Source organism: Rhinoraja longicauda, chromosome 24 (assembly GCF_053455715.1).
Source record: "Rhinoraja longicauda isolate Sanriku21f chromosome 24, sRhiLon1.1, whole genome shotgun sequence".
NCBI lineage: Eukaryota > Metazoa > Chordata > Chondrichthyes > Rajiformes > Arhynchobatidae > Rhinoraja > Rhinoraja longicauda.
Genome location: NC_135976.1, coordinates 1,823,348 through 1,839,174, shown reverse-complemented (window position 1 = coordinate 1,839,174; position 15,827 = coordinate 1,823,348). Strand labels below are relative to the sequence as shown.

General features: G+C 50.5%; 1 protein-coding gene across 1 annotated transcript in view; it reads right to left on the bottom strand.

Annotated features, from left to right (window-relative positions):
* foxp4 (forkhead box P4) overlaps positions 1–15,827 on the bottom strand; it is a 319,253-nt gene that overhangs the window by 69,792 nt on the left and 233,634 nt on the right. The window contains 2 exon segments of the mRNA XM_078420290.1: positions 9,401–9,538; positions 13,717–13,839. Coding sequence (XP_078276416.1) covers positions 9,401–9,538; positions 13,717–13,839 — 261 coding nt within the window.

Sequence of the window (15,827 nt, the reverse complement as noted above, 5' to 3'; positions counted from 1 at the left end):
CTTAAAGTTAATTAAAATTTGCATGCAATAAAGAAAGTTTTTTTTTTTAAAGTCCGGCGTTCTGTAGCTTCTGCCCCACCATCCTTTCAATAACCACTGACTCTCTGAGGTAAATCAAAAGCTGTCAAAGGTATCAGCCCGAAATGGCAGCAGAAAACTGGCACAGTATTAAGTGATAAGGTCCAGAACTGTTACAGTGATAAAGAATACTGCAGGGTTCAGCAGTGGGAGGAATGATAAACACCTCTTTGATGTACTCAGTGAAATATGGGCTGTATCACCGTGGCAGATGAGATCTTTAGAAGCCGAAGAAGTAAGGAAATGGTTCTTGATCCAAATCTGCAATATGGCCAAACTGCTTATAAACCAACACAGACAGGAGTTCCCAGGAGAGAGGAGAGGGTCAAGGCCATTTCCTTGGAGGGTGTGTAATACATTTGAAGATGCTGGGTGTTCGCTGATGGGCTTCACTCCTTTAACACGTTTTGTCTGTATTCTGTTTACATTAGATGCAGTTCAGTGACTAAAGCTAGCAGGGTAACAGGCTTGTCAGGTTGATTTATGAGCACATCAACCCAAGTTTCTGTGTATCGTACAAGACTGACAGCGGCAGTTCATTAAATCTGGGTCCTGAGTGACTCAGAACTTGGCGTCAGACCTGCTGTTTAAACGTCAACTTTAACCCTCTGAAATACGCCACTTGTTTTTCAATGTTTTCCTTCCTCTCCTGAAGCTACAGACCCTTGTGGTAACTCTGCAGGTGCCAGCAGCTGTCTAGCCATTGCCCACCTACTTTAAGAATAAGGGGTCGGCCATTTAGGACTGAGATGGGGAAATATTTTTTTACCCAGAATTGTGAATCTGTGGAATTCTCTGCCACAAAAGGCAGTGGAGGCCAATACACTGGATGTTTTCAAGAGAGAGTTAGATTTAGCTCTTAGGGCTAAGGGAATCAAGGGATACGGGGAGAAAGCAGGAACGGGGTAAGGAGCAGGAAACAAGGCTGACTTTCATCTCACTGAAGGAGAGAAGGAATGGGTGACGTTTCGGGTCAAGATGAAGGGTCTCAACCCAAAGTGTCACCATTTGCTTCTCTCCAGGGATGCTGCCTGTCCCGCTGAGTTACTCCAGCATTTTGTATCTATCTTCGGTGTAAACCAGCATCTGCAGTTCAGTTTAATTGAGTTTAGCTTAGTTAAGTTTAGAGAGACAGTGTGGAAACAGACCCTTCAGCCCACCGAGTCCGCACCGACCAGCGATACCCGCACATTAACACTCTCGACGCACACTAGGGACATTTATTACATATATACCAAGCCAATTAACCTACGAACCTGCACGTCTTTGGAGTGCGGGAGGAAACCGAAGTTCCCGAAGAAAACCCCCGAAGGTCACAAACTTCGTGCAGACAGCACCTGTGGCCAGGATGGAACCCGGGTCTCTGACGCTGTAAGCACTGTAAGGCAGTAACTCTACCACTGCACCACCGTGCTGCCCTGTCTACACATTTCACCACACCTTCCTCTCTTCTCAGGAGCATCATGGCAAAGATTGACGTGACTCTTTGATGTCTCTCACTAGTTGCTTACCAGACCAGCCAACACCTACAACCCGACCCCTCCCTGACCTCCTGCCAGTGCCACGCAGGTATGTCACGCCCGCCCATCGGACATTAACACCCCAGCAAATGCTCCTTACTCCATGTTCACAATGTCACACAGTCAAACTGATTGAATCTTGGTACAACGTACAAAATTATTGCAATCCAACTCAGGAGGACATTGTAGACAGACACAAAATGCTGAAGTAACTCAGCAGGAGGCAGCATCGCTGGAAAGAAGGAATAGGTGACGTTTCAGTTTGAGACCCATCTTCAGACTGAGGGTCAGGGGAGAGGGAGACATAGAGATATGGAAGGGCAAGGTGTGAAAAGGAGAGCTCAAAGGAGACGAGACAAGGAAAATGTAGAATAGATCTTTGTTAGCTCGGGAAAGATGATAACAAAGCATACAAAGATAAAATTTAATCAGGAAGACAGTCAGACTGGTCGTAGAATTAGGATGGGGAGGGACAGAGAGAGAGAGGGAAAGCAAGGGTTACTTGAAGTTAGAGATATCAATATTCATACCGCTGGGGTGTAAGCTGCCCAAGCAAAATATGAGGTGCTATTCCTCCGGTTTGTGTTGGGCCTCACCCTGACAATGGAGGAGGCCCAGGACAGAAAGGTCAGTGTGGGAATGGGAGGGGGGCGTGTTTAGCAACTGGGAGATCAGGTATGCTTAGACGGACTGAGCGGTGGTGTTCAGCGAAACGATCGCCGAGCCTGCGCTTGGTCTCGCTGATATAAGTTGTCGGCTAGGCCCCGGTAGTTTTGATCTCTAGATTTAGGGTCCTGTTTGTCCTCAATTGGACGGAGGGCTGGTGAAACTGTTCATTAGTCTGGGCTCATTGGAATGCAACCAAATATTGCCAGGGCATTTTGTACAGCAAGGAAGGGAAGGAATGTGGGGATCACGGGGGGGGGGGGAGGGAGTGGGGCTGAGATAAGAAATGCCACCCAACATCTGCCTCTCCTCTTCTGCTCCTATTTCTTACAATCTTAAAAAGAACCTTCCAGTAATTTTCACTGTGTACCATTAGAGAATAACTGAAAATAAAATTGCAACATAAAAGCCCAAACCAAGCAAAGGAAAAAGCTCTGATGTGACATCAAAGCAGCTGTTTTAATGTTAGTGTGAAACATAAACTTGATGGTAATCATTGAAGACCTCAATCATTCCATTTAACCAGCAGAGGGGTCCCTTCCCATCCAACAAAATGCACTGCTCTTTGTAGAGTTTGCTCTCCCCTTCGCACAAGTGAGGGCTGTTAATCACAGGAAAGGAACAATTGAAATCTATGAGAGTGTTCTGTTGCTGTAGCCGGCTGGGGAGATAATCTGTAAACGTCGTACATTTGGATCTTTGGAAGACAACTGATAAAGAGCCACACGAGAATTAATGCAAGACCAGGACTTGTGAGATGGCGGCTATTGCTTTTGCATGGATGGACACAAAATGCTGGAGTAACATAGAAACATACAAAAATACCTGCAGGAGTAGGCCATTTGGCTCTTCGAGCTAGCACCGCCATTCAATATGATCATGGCTGATCATCTAAAATCAGTACCCCATTCCTGCTTTTTCACCATATCCCTTGATTCCTTTAGCCCTAAGAGCTAAATCTAACTCTCTCTTGAAAACATCCAGTGACTTGACCTCCACTGCCTTCTGTGGCAGAGAATTCCACAGATTCACAACTCTCTGGGTGAAGAAGTTCCTCCAACATCGGGAACATTTACCCTGCATCTAGCCTGTAAGAATTTTATATGTTTCTATAAGATCCCCTATCTTCCTTCTAAATTCCAGTGAATACAAGCCCATTCTTTCATCATATGTCAGTCCCGCCATCCCGGGAATTAACCTGGTGAACCTACGCTGCACTCCCTCAATAGCAAGAATGTCCTTCCTCAAATTAGGACAGGCAGCATCTCTGGTGAGAAGGAATGGGTGACATTTCAGGCCGAGGTCTTTCTTAACACTGGGTTGCGGATGGGTTAATTGACAGAAGACAAAGAGTTTGAATAAATGGATCATGTACACAGCAGGAGCTGACGAAGGAAGCGTTTCAAATCGTGGTGCAGATACGAACAATCTCTTATCTAGACTTAGACGAGGGAATTGTGAGTGCATAATGCTTTCAGATTGCTGATGGTACAAAATGAGATGTAAAGTCAGCTGAGAAAAGGACACAATGCAGATGTAACACAAACGTGTTAAGTCATTGTGTAAAGAGGTGGCAGAATATGAAGTGTGAAGTTAGCAACCTAGATTGGAACTATGGAAAACACCGCATTAAAAGAAAATTCTGATTAGCAAATCTTGCTAAAAGTCCGAAGGTAGACAGAAAAAGCTGGAGTGACTCACGGGACAGGTAGCATCTCTGGAGAGAAGGAATGCGTGACGTTTCGGGTCGAGACCCTTCTTCAGAAGTCCCGTTGTTCTGCATTAATTATAGAGTTAGCACGTATGTACAGCAAGCAATGGGGGAAACGGTGGAATGATGTTGGAATATAAAACTAATAATCTTGCCTGATTTATTCAGCACTAGTGAGATTCCACCTGGTGTAATGTGTATCCACTTGGTCTCCATAGCTAAGGAAAGATTGTCTATAAGTGCATCTCCCCTGGTCATTAGCATTAGATGCATGATGTGGTATTGATACAGCACTGTACTCTGTCTCTGACATTCATTCTAATGCAGTCCAATGGGCTCAGCTACTATTTGTTGTGTTCAAGGAGACCAACTGGGGAATGAATTTCTAGTTATGTACACTTGCCTTAGAGGATGTGTGATGAAAGTTCACTGTGATTCCTGTGTAGAGAAGGGTGTCCCCGGGCGACCGATTTGTCGGAAGCTCATTTTAATCTCCAGAGTTTAGCAGATTAAGAGGTGATCTCATTAAAGTTGGGCCGGATAGGCTGGGGAATGTGACATTAGTGGCCATCGTCTCAAGGTAAGTGTCGGTACATGCAGAATTGAGAAGAGGAGATTTTTCTTCTCTGCCGAGGATTGTGAATTTTCAGACGTCCCCACCCCAGGGGACACTGAACACTCACTCACTCTCCGCTGATAGATTTCCAGGCAGTCGGGGCATCAACGGATTTGAGTGGAAAAATTGGAGATGACACAAAAGTGCAGCCACAGTTTAACTGAATGGCAGATTGGGCTCGAGAGCCTTCTAGCCAATTCCGTCTCCTCTTTCTATTCTTCTGGATTCTTCTGGATACCAATTAGACTCAATTGTCAGTAATTCCGCCCAAGAGCAAATACTGCAGATGCTGGAAGTCTGAAATAAAATCAGCGAGCACAGGAAGCACTCAGCGGATTGAGCAGCATCCGTGGAGTGACACAGATCCATCATCTACTGTGTATTTCTAGTCAATGCTTCGGGTCCGTGACAATAGACAATAGACAATAGGTGCAGGAGGAGGTCATTCGGCCCTTCGAGCCAGCACCGCCATTTAATGTGATCATGGCTGATCATTCTCAATCAGTACCCCGTTCCTGCCTTCTCACCAAGGATGAGGGGGGATCTTATTGAAACATATAAGATAATTAGGGGATTGGACACATTAGAGGCAGATAACATGTTCCCAATGTTGGGGGAGTCCAGAACAAGGGGCCACAGTTTGAGAATAAGGGGTAGGCCATTTAGAACGGAGATGAGGAAGAACTTTTTCAGTCAGAGGGTGGTGAAGGTGTGGAATTCTCTGCCTCAGAAGGCAGTGGAGGCCAGTTCGTTGGATGCTTTCAAGAGAGAGCTGGATAGAGCTCTTAAGGATAGCGGAGTGAGGGGGTATGGGGAGAAGGCAGGAACGGGGTACTGATTGATAGTGATCAGCCATGATCGCATTGAATGGCGGTGCTGGCTCGAAGGGCTGAATGGCCTACTCCTGCACCTATTGTCTATTGTCTATTGTCTATTGTCTAGCTCTCTCTTGAATGCATTCAGAGAAGTTGCCTCCACTGCCTCTGAGGCAGAGAATTCCACAGATTCACAACTCTCTGACTGAAAAAGTTTTTCCTCATCTCAGTTCTAAATGGCCTACCCCTTATTCTTAAAATGTGGCCCCTTGTTCTGGACTCCCCCAACATAGGGAACATGTTTCCTGCCTCTAACGTGTCCAACCCCTTAATAATCTTATACGTTTCGATAAGATCTCCTCTCATCCTTCTAAATTCCAGTGTATACAAGCCTAGTCGCTCCAGTCTTTCAACATATGATAGTCCCGCCATTCCGGGAATTAACCTAGTAAACCTATGCTGCATGCCCTCAATAGCAAGAATATCCTTCCTCAAATTTGGAGACCAAAACTGCACACAGTACTCCAGGTGCGGTCTCACTAGGGCCCTGTACAACTGCAGAAGGACCTCTTTGCTCCTATACTCAACTCCTCTTGTTATGAAGGCCAACATTCCATTGGCTTTCTTCACTGCCTGCTGTACCTGCATGCTTCCTTTCAGTGACTGATGCACTAGGACACCCAGATCTCGTTGTACGTCCCCTGTTCCTAACTTGACACCATTCAGATAATACTCTGCCTTCCTATTCTTACCACCAAAGTGGATAACCTCACACTTATCCACATTAAACTGCATCTGCCATGCATCCGCCCACTCACACAACCTGTCCAAGTCACCCTGCAACCTCATAGCATCTTCCTCACAGTTCACACTACCACCCAGCTTTGTATCATCTGCAAATTTGCTAATGGTACTTTTAATCCCTTCATCCAAGTCATTAATGTATATTGTAAATAGCTGTGGTCCCAGCACCGAGCCTTACGGTACCCCACTAGTTACTGCCTGCCATTCTGAAAGGGACCCATTTATCCCCACTCTTTGCTTTCTGTCTGTCAACCAACTTTCTATCCATGTCAGTACCCTACCTCCAATACCATGTGCTCTAATTTTGCCCACTAATCTCCTATGTGGAACCTTGTCAAAGGCTTTCTGAAAGTCAAGGTACACCACATCCACCGGCTCTCCCCTATCAATTTTCCTAGTTACATCCTCAAAGAATTCCTTTCAACATTTTAGTGTCGCAATAATTTTCTGTTTTTATATCAGTAATCTCTGCAGCACCACCCTAATCCAAGCTGGACAGTCACGAGAGACTGATTCCACCCTGATTACTGAGGCTCTCTGAACAGAAACATGGCTGTTCCCATGTCGAGGGTTGGGTTCCTGCACACTTCCACTATCTCACCCTTCACCTCCTCGGTATGTTCATCATTCCAGCAGAATCTCCGCAAGCCTTTTAAAGATCTCAATGATGCCCGCCCCATCCATGAGAAACAGCCGGACACATTGTCCTCGTTAGTGTTCCAAGTGCTGTTTCCCAGTCTCCACACACTTGGAGCTGCAACTCTGCCCTCCCATCTCCCAGAGGTGAGCAAGTGTACACAAGTCTACCCTGTGGGTGTGCAACAGATGGTGAATGCACACCCCTGTGCTGAGCATGGGCGCTTCCCATCGACCAGGGATGGGAATGCTTGGCAATCTGGAAGGCATTACACAGTTTAACAGACACGTGTGAACACAGGCGTCTGACAGTTAGGGTCACCCAGCAGACACGGCAAATCTTGCAATAGTTATTCATCTTGCACATGAGCACAGGGGACTTCTTTCATAAAAGACTTTGAACCTTTTTCTAATTTTGGCTTTCCGAATTTTGTTCTCATCAAAGTTTGAAACGTTCATTGTGGTGACTCCAATTATTTCCTGTTTTATGCAACCACATGTATCCAGCACTTCTGGGTCACCTACAATATGGGCTGAACACAGGAAAACGTTGCTCTACACTGTCCCATCACACTCTCCCAGGCCAGGGGGTAGGGTTAGACACAGCGTGATACATCTCCACATACTTCAGTCCAACCCCACTCACCCACCTTCAACGGAGGTTTCTGCCAGGCAATTCTTTTACATTTCAATGCCGTGACCCAGTTCAGATCCAAAATCTCTCACATCTCAATCTCAGCACCTACGAACAGCTGGGTTGTCCTGGGATTAACATCTTGTTGCAACGACAGTGAGTTTGTTGAGCGGGGGCTGGGGACCGGGTCATGGGGTAAATGAATCATGAGATGCCTTTGGCTTAGTAGGAGGCCATTTGGCCCATCAATTGATGCGCTTAGTTTAAGTTTAGCTTATTGTCACGCTGTACCGAGGTACAGTGAAAAGCTTTTGTTGCGTGCTTACCAGACAGCGAAAAGACAATACATGGTTACAATCGAGCCATTCACAGTGAACAGATACATGATAAGGGAGCTAAAGTAAGTCATGTTGCTGCAGGAGTGGAGATTTGAGAGTGTGGAGGGATTGTAATGTGTGATTGTAGATCTGCTTCTGTGGCTAGCACACAAATAGTCACCTGGGGTGGGCATCATGATAGATTTATAGCGTTCCAGATCACAGCAACACACTGCAACAACATGTTCCTTGCACTGCCTTTGGTTCCCTGGTCAATTATACGTTCCCTGGTTACAACCTTCCTACAACTTACAGAGTCAAAACCATGTCTGATTTTGGAATCGTCTGCCCTCCTCTTAACCTTCCTTGCAACAGAAGAAATAATCCTTGCCTTTCTAATCTGCTTAAGTAACCAGGTGCCCTATCCCTGGTATTATTCCTGGGGCGGAACGGTGGCGCAGCGGCAGAGCTACTGCCTTACAGCGCCAGAGACCCGGGTTCGATCCTGACAAAGGGTGCTGTCTGTACGGAGTTTGTACGGTCTCCCCGTGACCACGTGGGTTTTCTCGGAGATCTTCGGTTTCCTCCTGTACAGGTTTGTAGGTTAATTGGCTTGGTATAAATGTAAACTTGGCCCAAGTGTGTGTGGGATAGTGTTAGTGTGCGGGGATTGCTGGTCATTGCGGACCCAAAGGGCCTGATTCCAAGCTGTATCTCTAAACTCTAAACCTCTAAATTCTTCGGCCCTCTCCCCATGGGCCTGGCACCTTCCAGAAGCACAGTGTCTAGAGGAAACTTCAAACTGAGGATAACCACCGGTTAATAAAGGTTTACCATAACGATAGTTTAATCTTTGCAAGTCCACCACTTTGAGCCAAATATTGATTGGTGTACTGTGCTGCTGTTAAACTAGACCAGTGCTCTATGATGCAATGTGTTAGTGGGTGTAAAACAGTCACCTACATCAACAGAAGCTGGACACAGGTAACTCCCGGTCCACACTCAGGAGATGTTTAAAGGAAGAGCTGGCAAACACTTAGGCTGAGCTTGTTCTGTGATCCTTGGAGCCAGGGAACGAGAGGCAACAGTCAATTCAATGCCCGAGAGAGGGAGAGAAATCCGCTGATCCAACAAGAATGCACAGAGAATGTCAATGCGTGCGTGCATCTGTGGGACTGTGCATGCCTGTGTGTATGGACATGTGTTTGTGTACGTGTGTGTGCTTGTTTGAGTGTGTGTGTGCTTTTGTGCGCGTTTGTATGGCGGTGTGTGTGTGCGTTTGTGTGCATATATGTGTGTGCTTATGTGTGCGTGTTTTGCGTGTGTGTGTGTGCATGTGCATGTGTTCATGCACGTATGTTTTTGTGTGAATGCGTGTTTATATACCAACAGCTGCAATGTTCCAGAATATTGGTTGCACACAGGATTGCGATGCTGTCATGGTCAAATGGCCATCAATCCCCACCTGCTTTCACACAGCAAGTGAGGTATCAGGTGAGGAAAAGGGGTGAACTATTGATACAAAGGGCAAGGGAGGGTGGGGTGCCAAACGGCCCCCTTCCCCTGCGTTCTGCCGAGTGGACAGTTTCAGGGGCCAGCTCACCTCCTTTGGCTGTTTGATGGCTTGTTGCTGTTGCTGTTGCTGTTGCTGTTGCTGCTGCTGCTGCTGTTGTTGGTGCTGTTGCTGAGTTAGCAGCTGGAGGTGTAACTGTTCCTGTTGCTTCTTGTAGTACTCCTGAAGCTGTGACGTAATGGAAGGCATTGAGGTGGCGGTGGAGGGTGGGGTGGGGGAATGAGGAGTGGAGGGTGAGGAGTGGGGGAGGGAGAGAAGACAGAAAACACAAAGGATCTCAGTCAAAAAAAAAATCCCTACAGATGAAGCAATCAGAAAATTAATATCAGAACAATAGCCAGCATACAGTGCAAACTTCACTGCTATTCTGCGTGAGACAACACCAATTAAATTCTCGGTGGAAATTTAATTATCTGTCAGTGCAATCGCACAGGGTCTGTGGGATCATTGTGTGCTGGTGACATGTGGATGAGGAGCCTGTAAAATGCTGCTTGGGATGACTGCTATGTTTAGAAGGATCCAAGAAATATATTCATTTAGATTGGTGACTCGTTTAAAGTGAGCGGATCTGATGATAGAGAGTGCAGGGGAGCACAGTGTCTCCGTGCCACCCACATTAACTCTTCCCACGTCTGCTTGCTGAACAGCAGGAGGCCACTCAGCCCTTTGAGTTCATTCTCCATTCAATTAGATGCTGTACATCGTATCCCTACCACCTGGCTTCAACGCATGCACCCTGTGCCTGGAGTAAATCTATCAAGAACAGACTGCAGCACAGTGGTGCAGGGGGTAGAGCCGGTGCCTCACAGCGCCGGAGAGCCGGGTTTTATCCTGATTACAGGTGCTGTCTGTTCGGAGTTTGTACGTTCTCCACGCGACCGCGTGGGTTTTCTCTGAGATCTTCAGTTTCCAAAGACGGACAGGTTTATAGTTTAATTGGATATTGGATTGGTAAATATATAAATGTAAATTGTCCCTAGTGTGTGTAGGGTAGTGCTAATGTGTGGGGATCGCAGGTCGATGCAGACTCAGTGGGCTGAAGGGCCTGTGTTCACGCTGTATGTCTAAACTAAACAGGACAGGATAGTGTTAGTGCAGGGGGTGATGGCTGGTCGGCATGGACTCAGTGGGCCAAAGGGCCTGTTTCCCCCTTGTATCTCTAAAGTCTAAAGTCCAAAACAGTTTGGAAATGTTCTGCTGACTACGACCTCGATGGTTCCTGGGGATTATCACTGCCTTCAGCGTGAAGAAATGCTTTCTCCCGTCACCCCTAAATCACCGCTCCAACACCCCCCACCCACACCCTACATGGGACCCCCCTGCCAGAGGCATTAATTGACAGTCTGCCTGGTCTGGCATCACAAACCGACCGTCTCTCCATCATCAACACTTCGGTCTGAGCTTGTGCTGAGAACAGCATGGTCGGAGCTTGTGTCACTAGTCGACCTTTCCTCAGCCCTGCTGTAATCCAGCAAGCACATCTTCTTTGGAAGATTACCAGCACATTTATTCCCACAAGGCATGTCTTGTCCTTAGGGTCCTGGGTGGGGAGGGGGTCTCCCCTTGGTCACTGGTGTCCATTCATCTCCAACCACTCTCCTGCTGTTGCTGGACATACAATTAGTACATTGTTCCCCATGTTGGGGGCGTCCATAAGCAAGGGTCACAGTTTAAGAATAAGGGGTCGGCCATTTAGGACTGTGATGAGAAAAAACCTTTTCACCCAGAGAGTTGTGAATCTGTGGGATTCTCTGCCACAGAAGGCAGTGGAGGCCAATTCACTGGATGTTTTCAAGAGAGAGTTAGATTTAGCTCTTAGGGCTAAGGGAATCAAGGGATACGGGGAAAATGCAGGAACGGGGTACTGATTTTGGATGATCAGTACCCCGAATGGCGGTGGTGGCTCGAAGGGCTGAATGGCCTACCCCTCCACCTGTGTTCTATGTTTCTCTATGTTTCTATGTTCATCTGAGCCTGTTCTGAAGAGGGTAGAACGGTGTTCTGCTGGGCTGCATGGTCTCAGTCAGGTGAGTACGGTCCGTCAGTATGTGCTGGTGTAGCTGCTTGAAGCTGCCGCAAGGCCAGGGGGAGGATGTGTGTGGTGGGGCTCGGGAGCTGGGGAAGGAAGGGGTGATCTCAATTACCTACCAGCTCTAGAGTGGCATCATGGCACAGCTGGTAAAGCTGCCATCTCACAGATACAACATAGAACAGTACAGCACAGCAACAGGCCCTTCGGCCCACAGCTTTCGTGCCCAACATGATGCCTGCACGTGATCCATATCCCTCCATTCCACGCGTATCCGTGTGACTGCCTACAACCATCTCAAATGTCACTCATATTGTATGCAATGAGCTGGGTCCACCCTGACCTGTGGAGATGTTTGTGCAGAGTTTGCATGTGCTCTCTGTAACCACATGTGTTTCCCCTGGGTGTTCCCGTGACCTCTCCAGTGGGGAGAGGGGTCCCGAGTCTGCAGGTGAGTGGAGGTGATGGTGGGAACGTGGGAACAATGACAACGGCCTGGGCTTCGAGTGAGTGAGTGGTTGATGGGTGGCATGGACTTGATGGGCCGAAGGGCCTGACCACCCTGACATGAACACTGGCTTTCTGTGCATCCTCCTGACAATCCAGCTGGATCCTCAGAAGTTAAACCCGGAGAGGTCTGGTCTGGATGGAGAGCCCCCATCAGGAGTGTACCCCGAGAGGACTGGTCTGGGGAGAGAGTACCCAGGCCAGAAACACGGCTGATCAATCTGGATCTCATCGAGGGGAGGAGCTGCTGTAATTAGTGATGACCAGAGTCCCACGAATGCCCACCAGGTGTAACGGGATCCTCCCTAGTGCTGGAGCCCCTCTCCCCCCCACACGGTCCCCCTCCCCCACATGGCCCCACTCCCCCACAGGGCCCCCCTCCCACACAGCCCCCCTCCCCCACACCCCCCCCTCCCACACGGCCCCCCTCCCACACGGCCCCTCCCCCACACGGCCCCCCTCCAACACGGCCTCCCTCCCCCACATGGCCCCCCTCCCACACAGCCCCCCTCCCCCACACGGCCCCCCTTCCCCACACGGCCCCCCACCCCCACACGACTCCCCTCCCACACGGCCCCTCCCCCACACGGCCCCTCCCCCACACGGCCCCCTCCCACACAGTCCCCCTCCCCCACACGGCCCCCCTCCCCCACACGGCCCCCCTCCCCCACACAGCTCCCCTCCCCCACATGCCCCCCTCCCATACGCCCCCCCCCCACACAGCCCCCCTCCCCCACACGCCCCCTCCCCCACACGCCCCCCCTCCCACACGGCCCCTCCCCCACATGCCCCCACATGGCCCCCCTCCCCCACACGGCCCCCCTCCCCACTCCCCTCCCACACGGCTCCCCTTCCCCACACGGCCCCTCCCCCACACGGCCCCCCTTCCCCACACGCCCCCTCCCCCACACAGCCCCCCCCACATGGCCCCCCTCCCCCACACTGCCCCCTTCCCCCACACGCCCCCTCCGCCACACGGCCCCCTCCCCCACACGGCCCCCCTCCCCCACACGGCCCTCCTCTACCACACGACCCCTCCCCTCCCACACAGCCCCCCTCCCCCACAAGGTCCCCCTCCCACACGGCCCCCTCCCCCACAAGGCCCCCCTCCCACACGGCCCCCCTCCCCCACACGGCCCCCCACCCCCACACGCCCCCCCCACCACACAGCCCCCCCTCCCCCACACGGCCCCCTCCCACACAAGACCCCCCTCCCCTACACGGCCCCCCTCAGCCACACGGCCCCCCTCCCCCACACGGCCCCCTCCCACACGGCCCCTCCCCCACACGGCCCCCTCCCCCACACGGCCCCCCTCCCACACGGCCCCACTCTCCCTCCCACATGACCCCCTCCCCCACAAGGCCCCCCTCCCCCACACGGCCCCCCTCCCCCACACGCCCCCCCTCCCCCACACGGCCCCCCTCGCCCACACGGCCCCCCTCCCCACTCCCCTCCCACACGGCCCCCCTCCCCCACACGGCCCCCCTCCCCCACACGGCTCCCCTCCCACACGGCCCCCCTCCCCCACACGGCCCCCCCTCCCCCACACGGCCCCTCTCCCCCACACGGCTCCCCTCCCACACGGCCCCCCCTCCCCCCACACGGCCCCCCTCCCCCACACCTCCCCCTCCCCCACACGGCCTCCCTCCCCCACATGGCCCACCTCCCCCACATGGCCCCCCTCCCCCACACGGCCCCCCTCCCCCCTGGCTCCCCACCCACACGGCCCCCCTCCCCCACACGGCCCCCCCCCACACGGCCCACCTCCCCCCCCACAACCCCCCCTGATGCTGCGGCCTTGCTCCATACCTGCTGCAGCATGACTGCCTGCTGCTGCTGCAGTAACGCCTGGAGCTGCGGTGGGGACAGGATCTGCTGCATTTGCTGCGGTGTGATGACCTGGGGGTTCATCATGGCCACCGACACGGGCACCTGCAACACACAGAGAACGGTCGCATTAACACGGGTCTCACAACCCATCAACACACGGCCGGCCCTGAAATGCAACCAGGAAACTCTTACTTGCAGCAGCTCAACAGATATGCAAACATAGCACTCTGTAAACACCATAATAAACAGCTAAAAATAAATCAGTATTTAAAAAACAAACAATAACAGTCCAAAGACAAAAACCTTGCCCCCAAGTCGATGTAGTTTGGAGCTTAGTTGGAGGTTGTGTTGTTTAATAGCCTAGTGTTGTGGGGAAGAAGTTGTTCCTGAACCTGTACGTTACAGTTTTCAGGCTCCTGTACCTTCTTCCTGATGGCAGGGGTGAGATGAGAGTGTGGCCAGGGTGGTGTGGGTCTCTGACGATGCTGGCTGCCTATTGAGGCAGTGACTCTTGTAGATCACTTCAATGGTGGGGAGGTCAGAGCCCGTGACCCAAGGCAGAGAGGCATGAGGGGCTCAAGCAACTTGGGGAGGAGCGGTGCCCAGAGGGAAGACAGTCGGTAAATACAGAACATCCCAGGAGAGGCTGAGAGTGAGGAGATTCATCTTTACACTGCCTGTAAGAGTAATGGAGGCAGGTCCAACAGTGAGCTTCTTGAGGGAATATGATCAATACTTGGTAGAAGGAGTGTTGGTGCATTACTGTCCAAAGCATGGTGCCGCTGGAATTGGAGGTAAACAGGGTCAATATGGTGAGAAAGAGAAAACGTGGCAAAATAAACAGGTCACTGAGCTAAGCATCCCAATCTCAAGCACAGAAAGATATATTTTCAATAAAGAGAGAGCAACAGTGGTTTATTGAATGTCCCTAAACAGTGCTCTCTCTCTCTCTCTCTCTCTCTCTCTCTCTCTCTCTCTCTCTCTCTCTCTCTCTCTCTCTCTCTCTCTCTCCTCCGATAGGAACAATGTCATATGAGGGGAGATTAAACAGTGATAGAGTCAAAGGGTCAAGGAGTTTTAGGGCCGAGAAACAGGCCCTGTCCCTCTAAACACTTCCGATTTTTTCAGAACAAATGGCTTACAAAAGATGTATCCATTTCTATAGCTTCCTCTGGCAGTTCGTTCCAGATACAAACTACCCTCTGTGTGTTACACTATAAGGGTAGAGATGATGGAGTGGAGTGTTACATTGTACACTGGTGAGGGAGTGTTACACTGTACAGTGGTGAGGGAGTGTTACACTGTACAGTGGTGAGGGAGTGTTACACTGTACAGTGGTGAGGGAGTGTTACACTGTACAGTGGTGAGGGAGTGGTACACTGTACAGTGGAGAGAGTGTGGTACACTGTAGGGACAGTGGTGAGGGAGTGCTACACTGTACAGTGGTGAGAGTGCAACACTGTACAGTGGTGAGGGAGTGTTACACTGTATAGTGGTGAGTGTTACACTGTACAGTGGTGTGGGAGTGTTACACTGTAGGGACAGTGGTGAGGGAGTGCTACACTGTAAAGTGGTGAGGGAGTGGTACACTGTACAGTGGTGAGAGAATTACACTGTACAGTGGTGAGAGAGTTATACTGTACAGTGGTGAGGGAGAGTTACACTGTACAGTGGTGTGGGAGTGTTACACTGTACAGTGGTGTGGGAGTGTTACACTGTACAGTTGTGTGGGAGTGTTACACTGTACAGTTGTGTGGGAGTGTTACACTGTACAGTGGTGAGGGAGTGTTACACTGTACAGTGGTGAGAGAGTTATACTGTACAGTGGTGAGGGAGTGTTACACTGTAGGGACAGTGGTGAGGGAGTGTTACACTGTACAGTGGTGTGGGAGTGTTACACTGTACAGTGGTGAGGGAGTGTTACACTGTACAGTGGTGAGAGTGTTACACTGTACAGTGGTGTGGGAGGGTTACACTGTAGGGGACAGTGGTGAGGAGTGTTACACTGTAGGGACAGTGGTGAGGGAGTGTTACACTGTACAGTGGTGTGGGAGTGTTACACTGTACAGTGGTGAGAGAGTGTTACACTG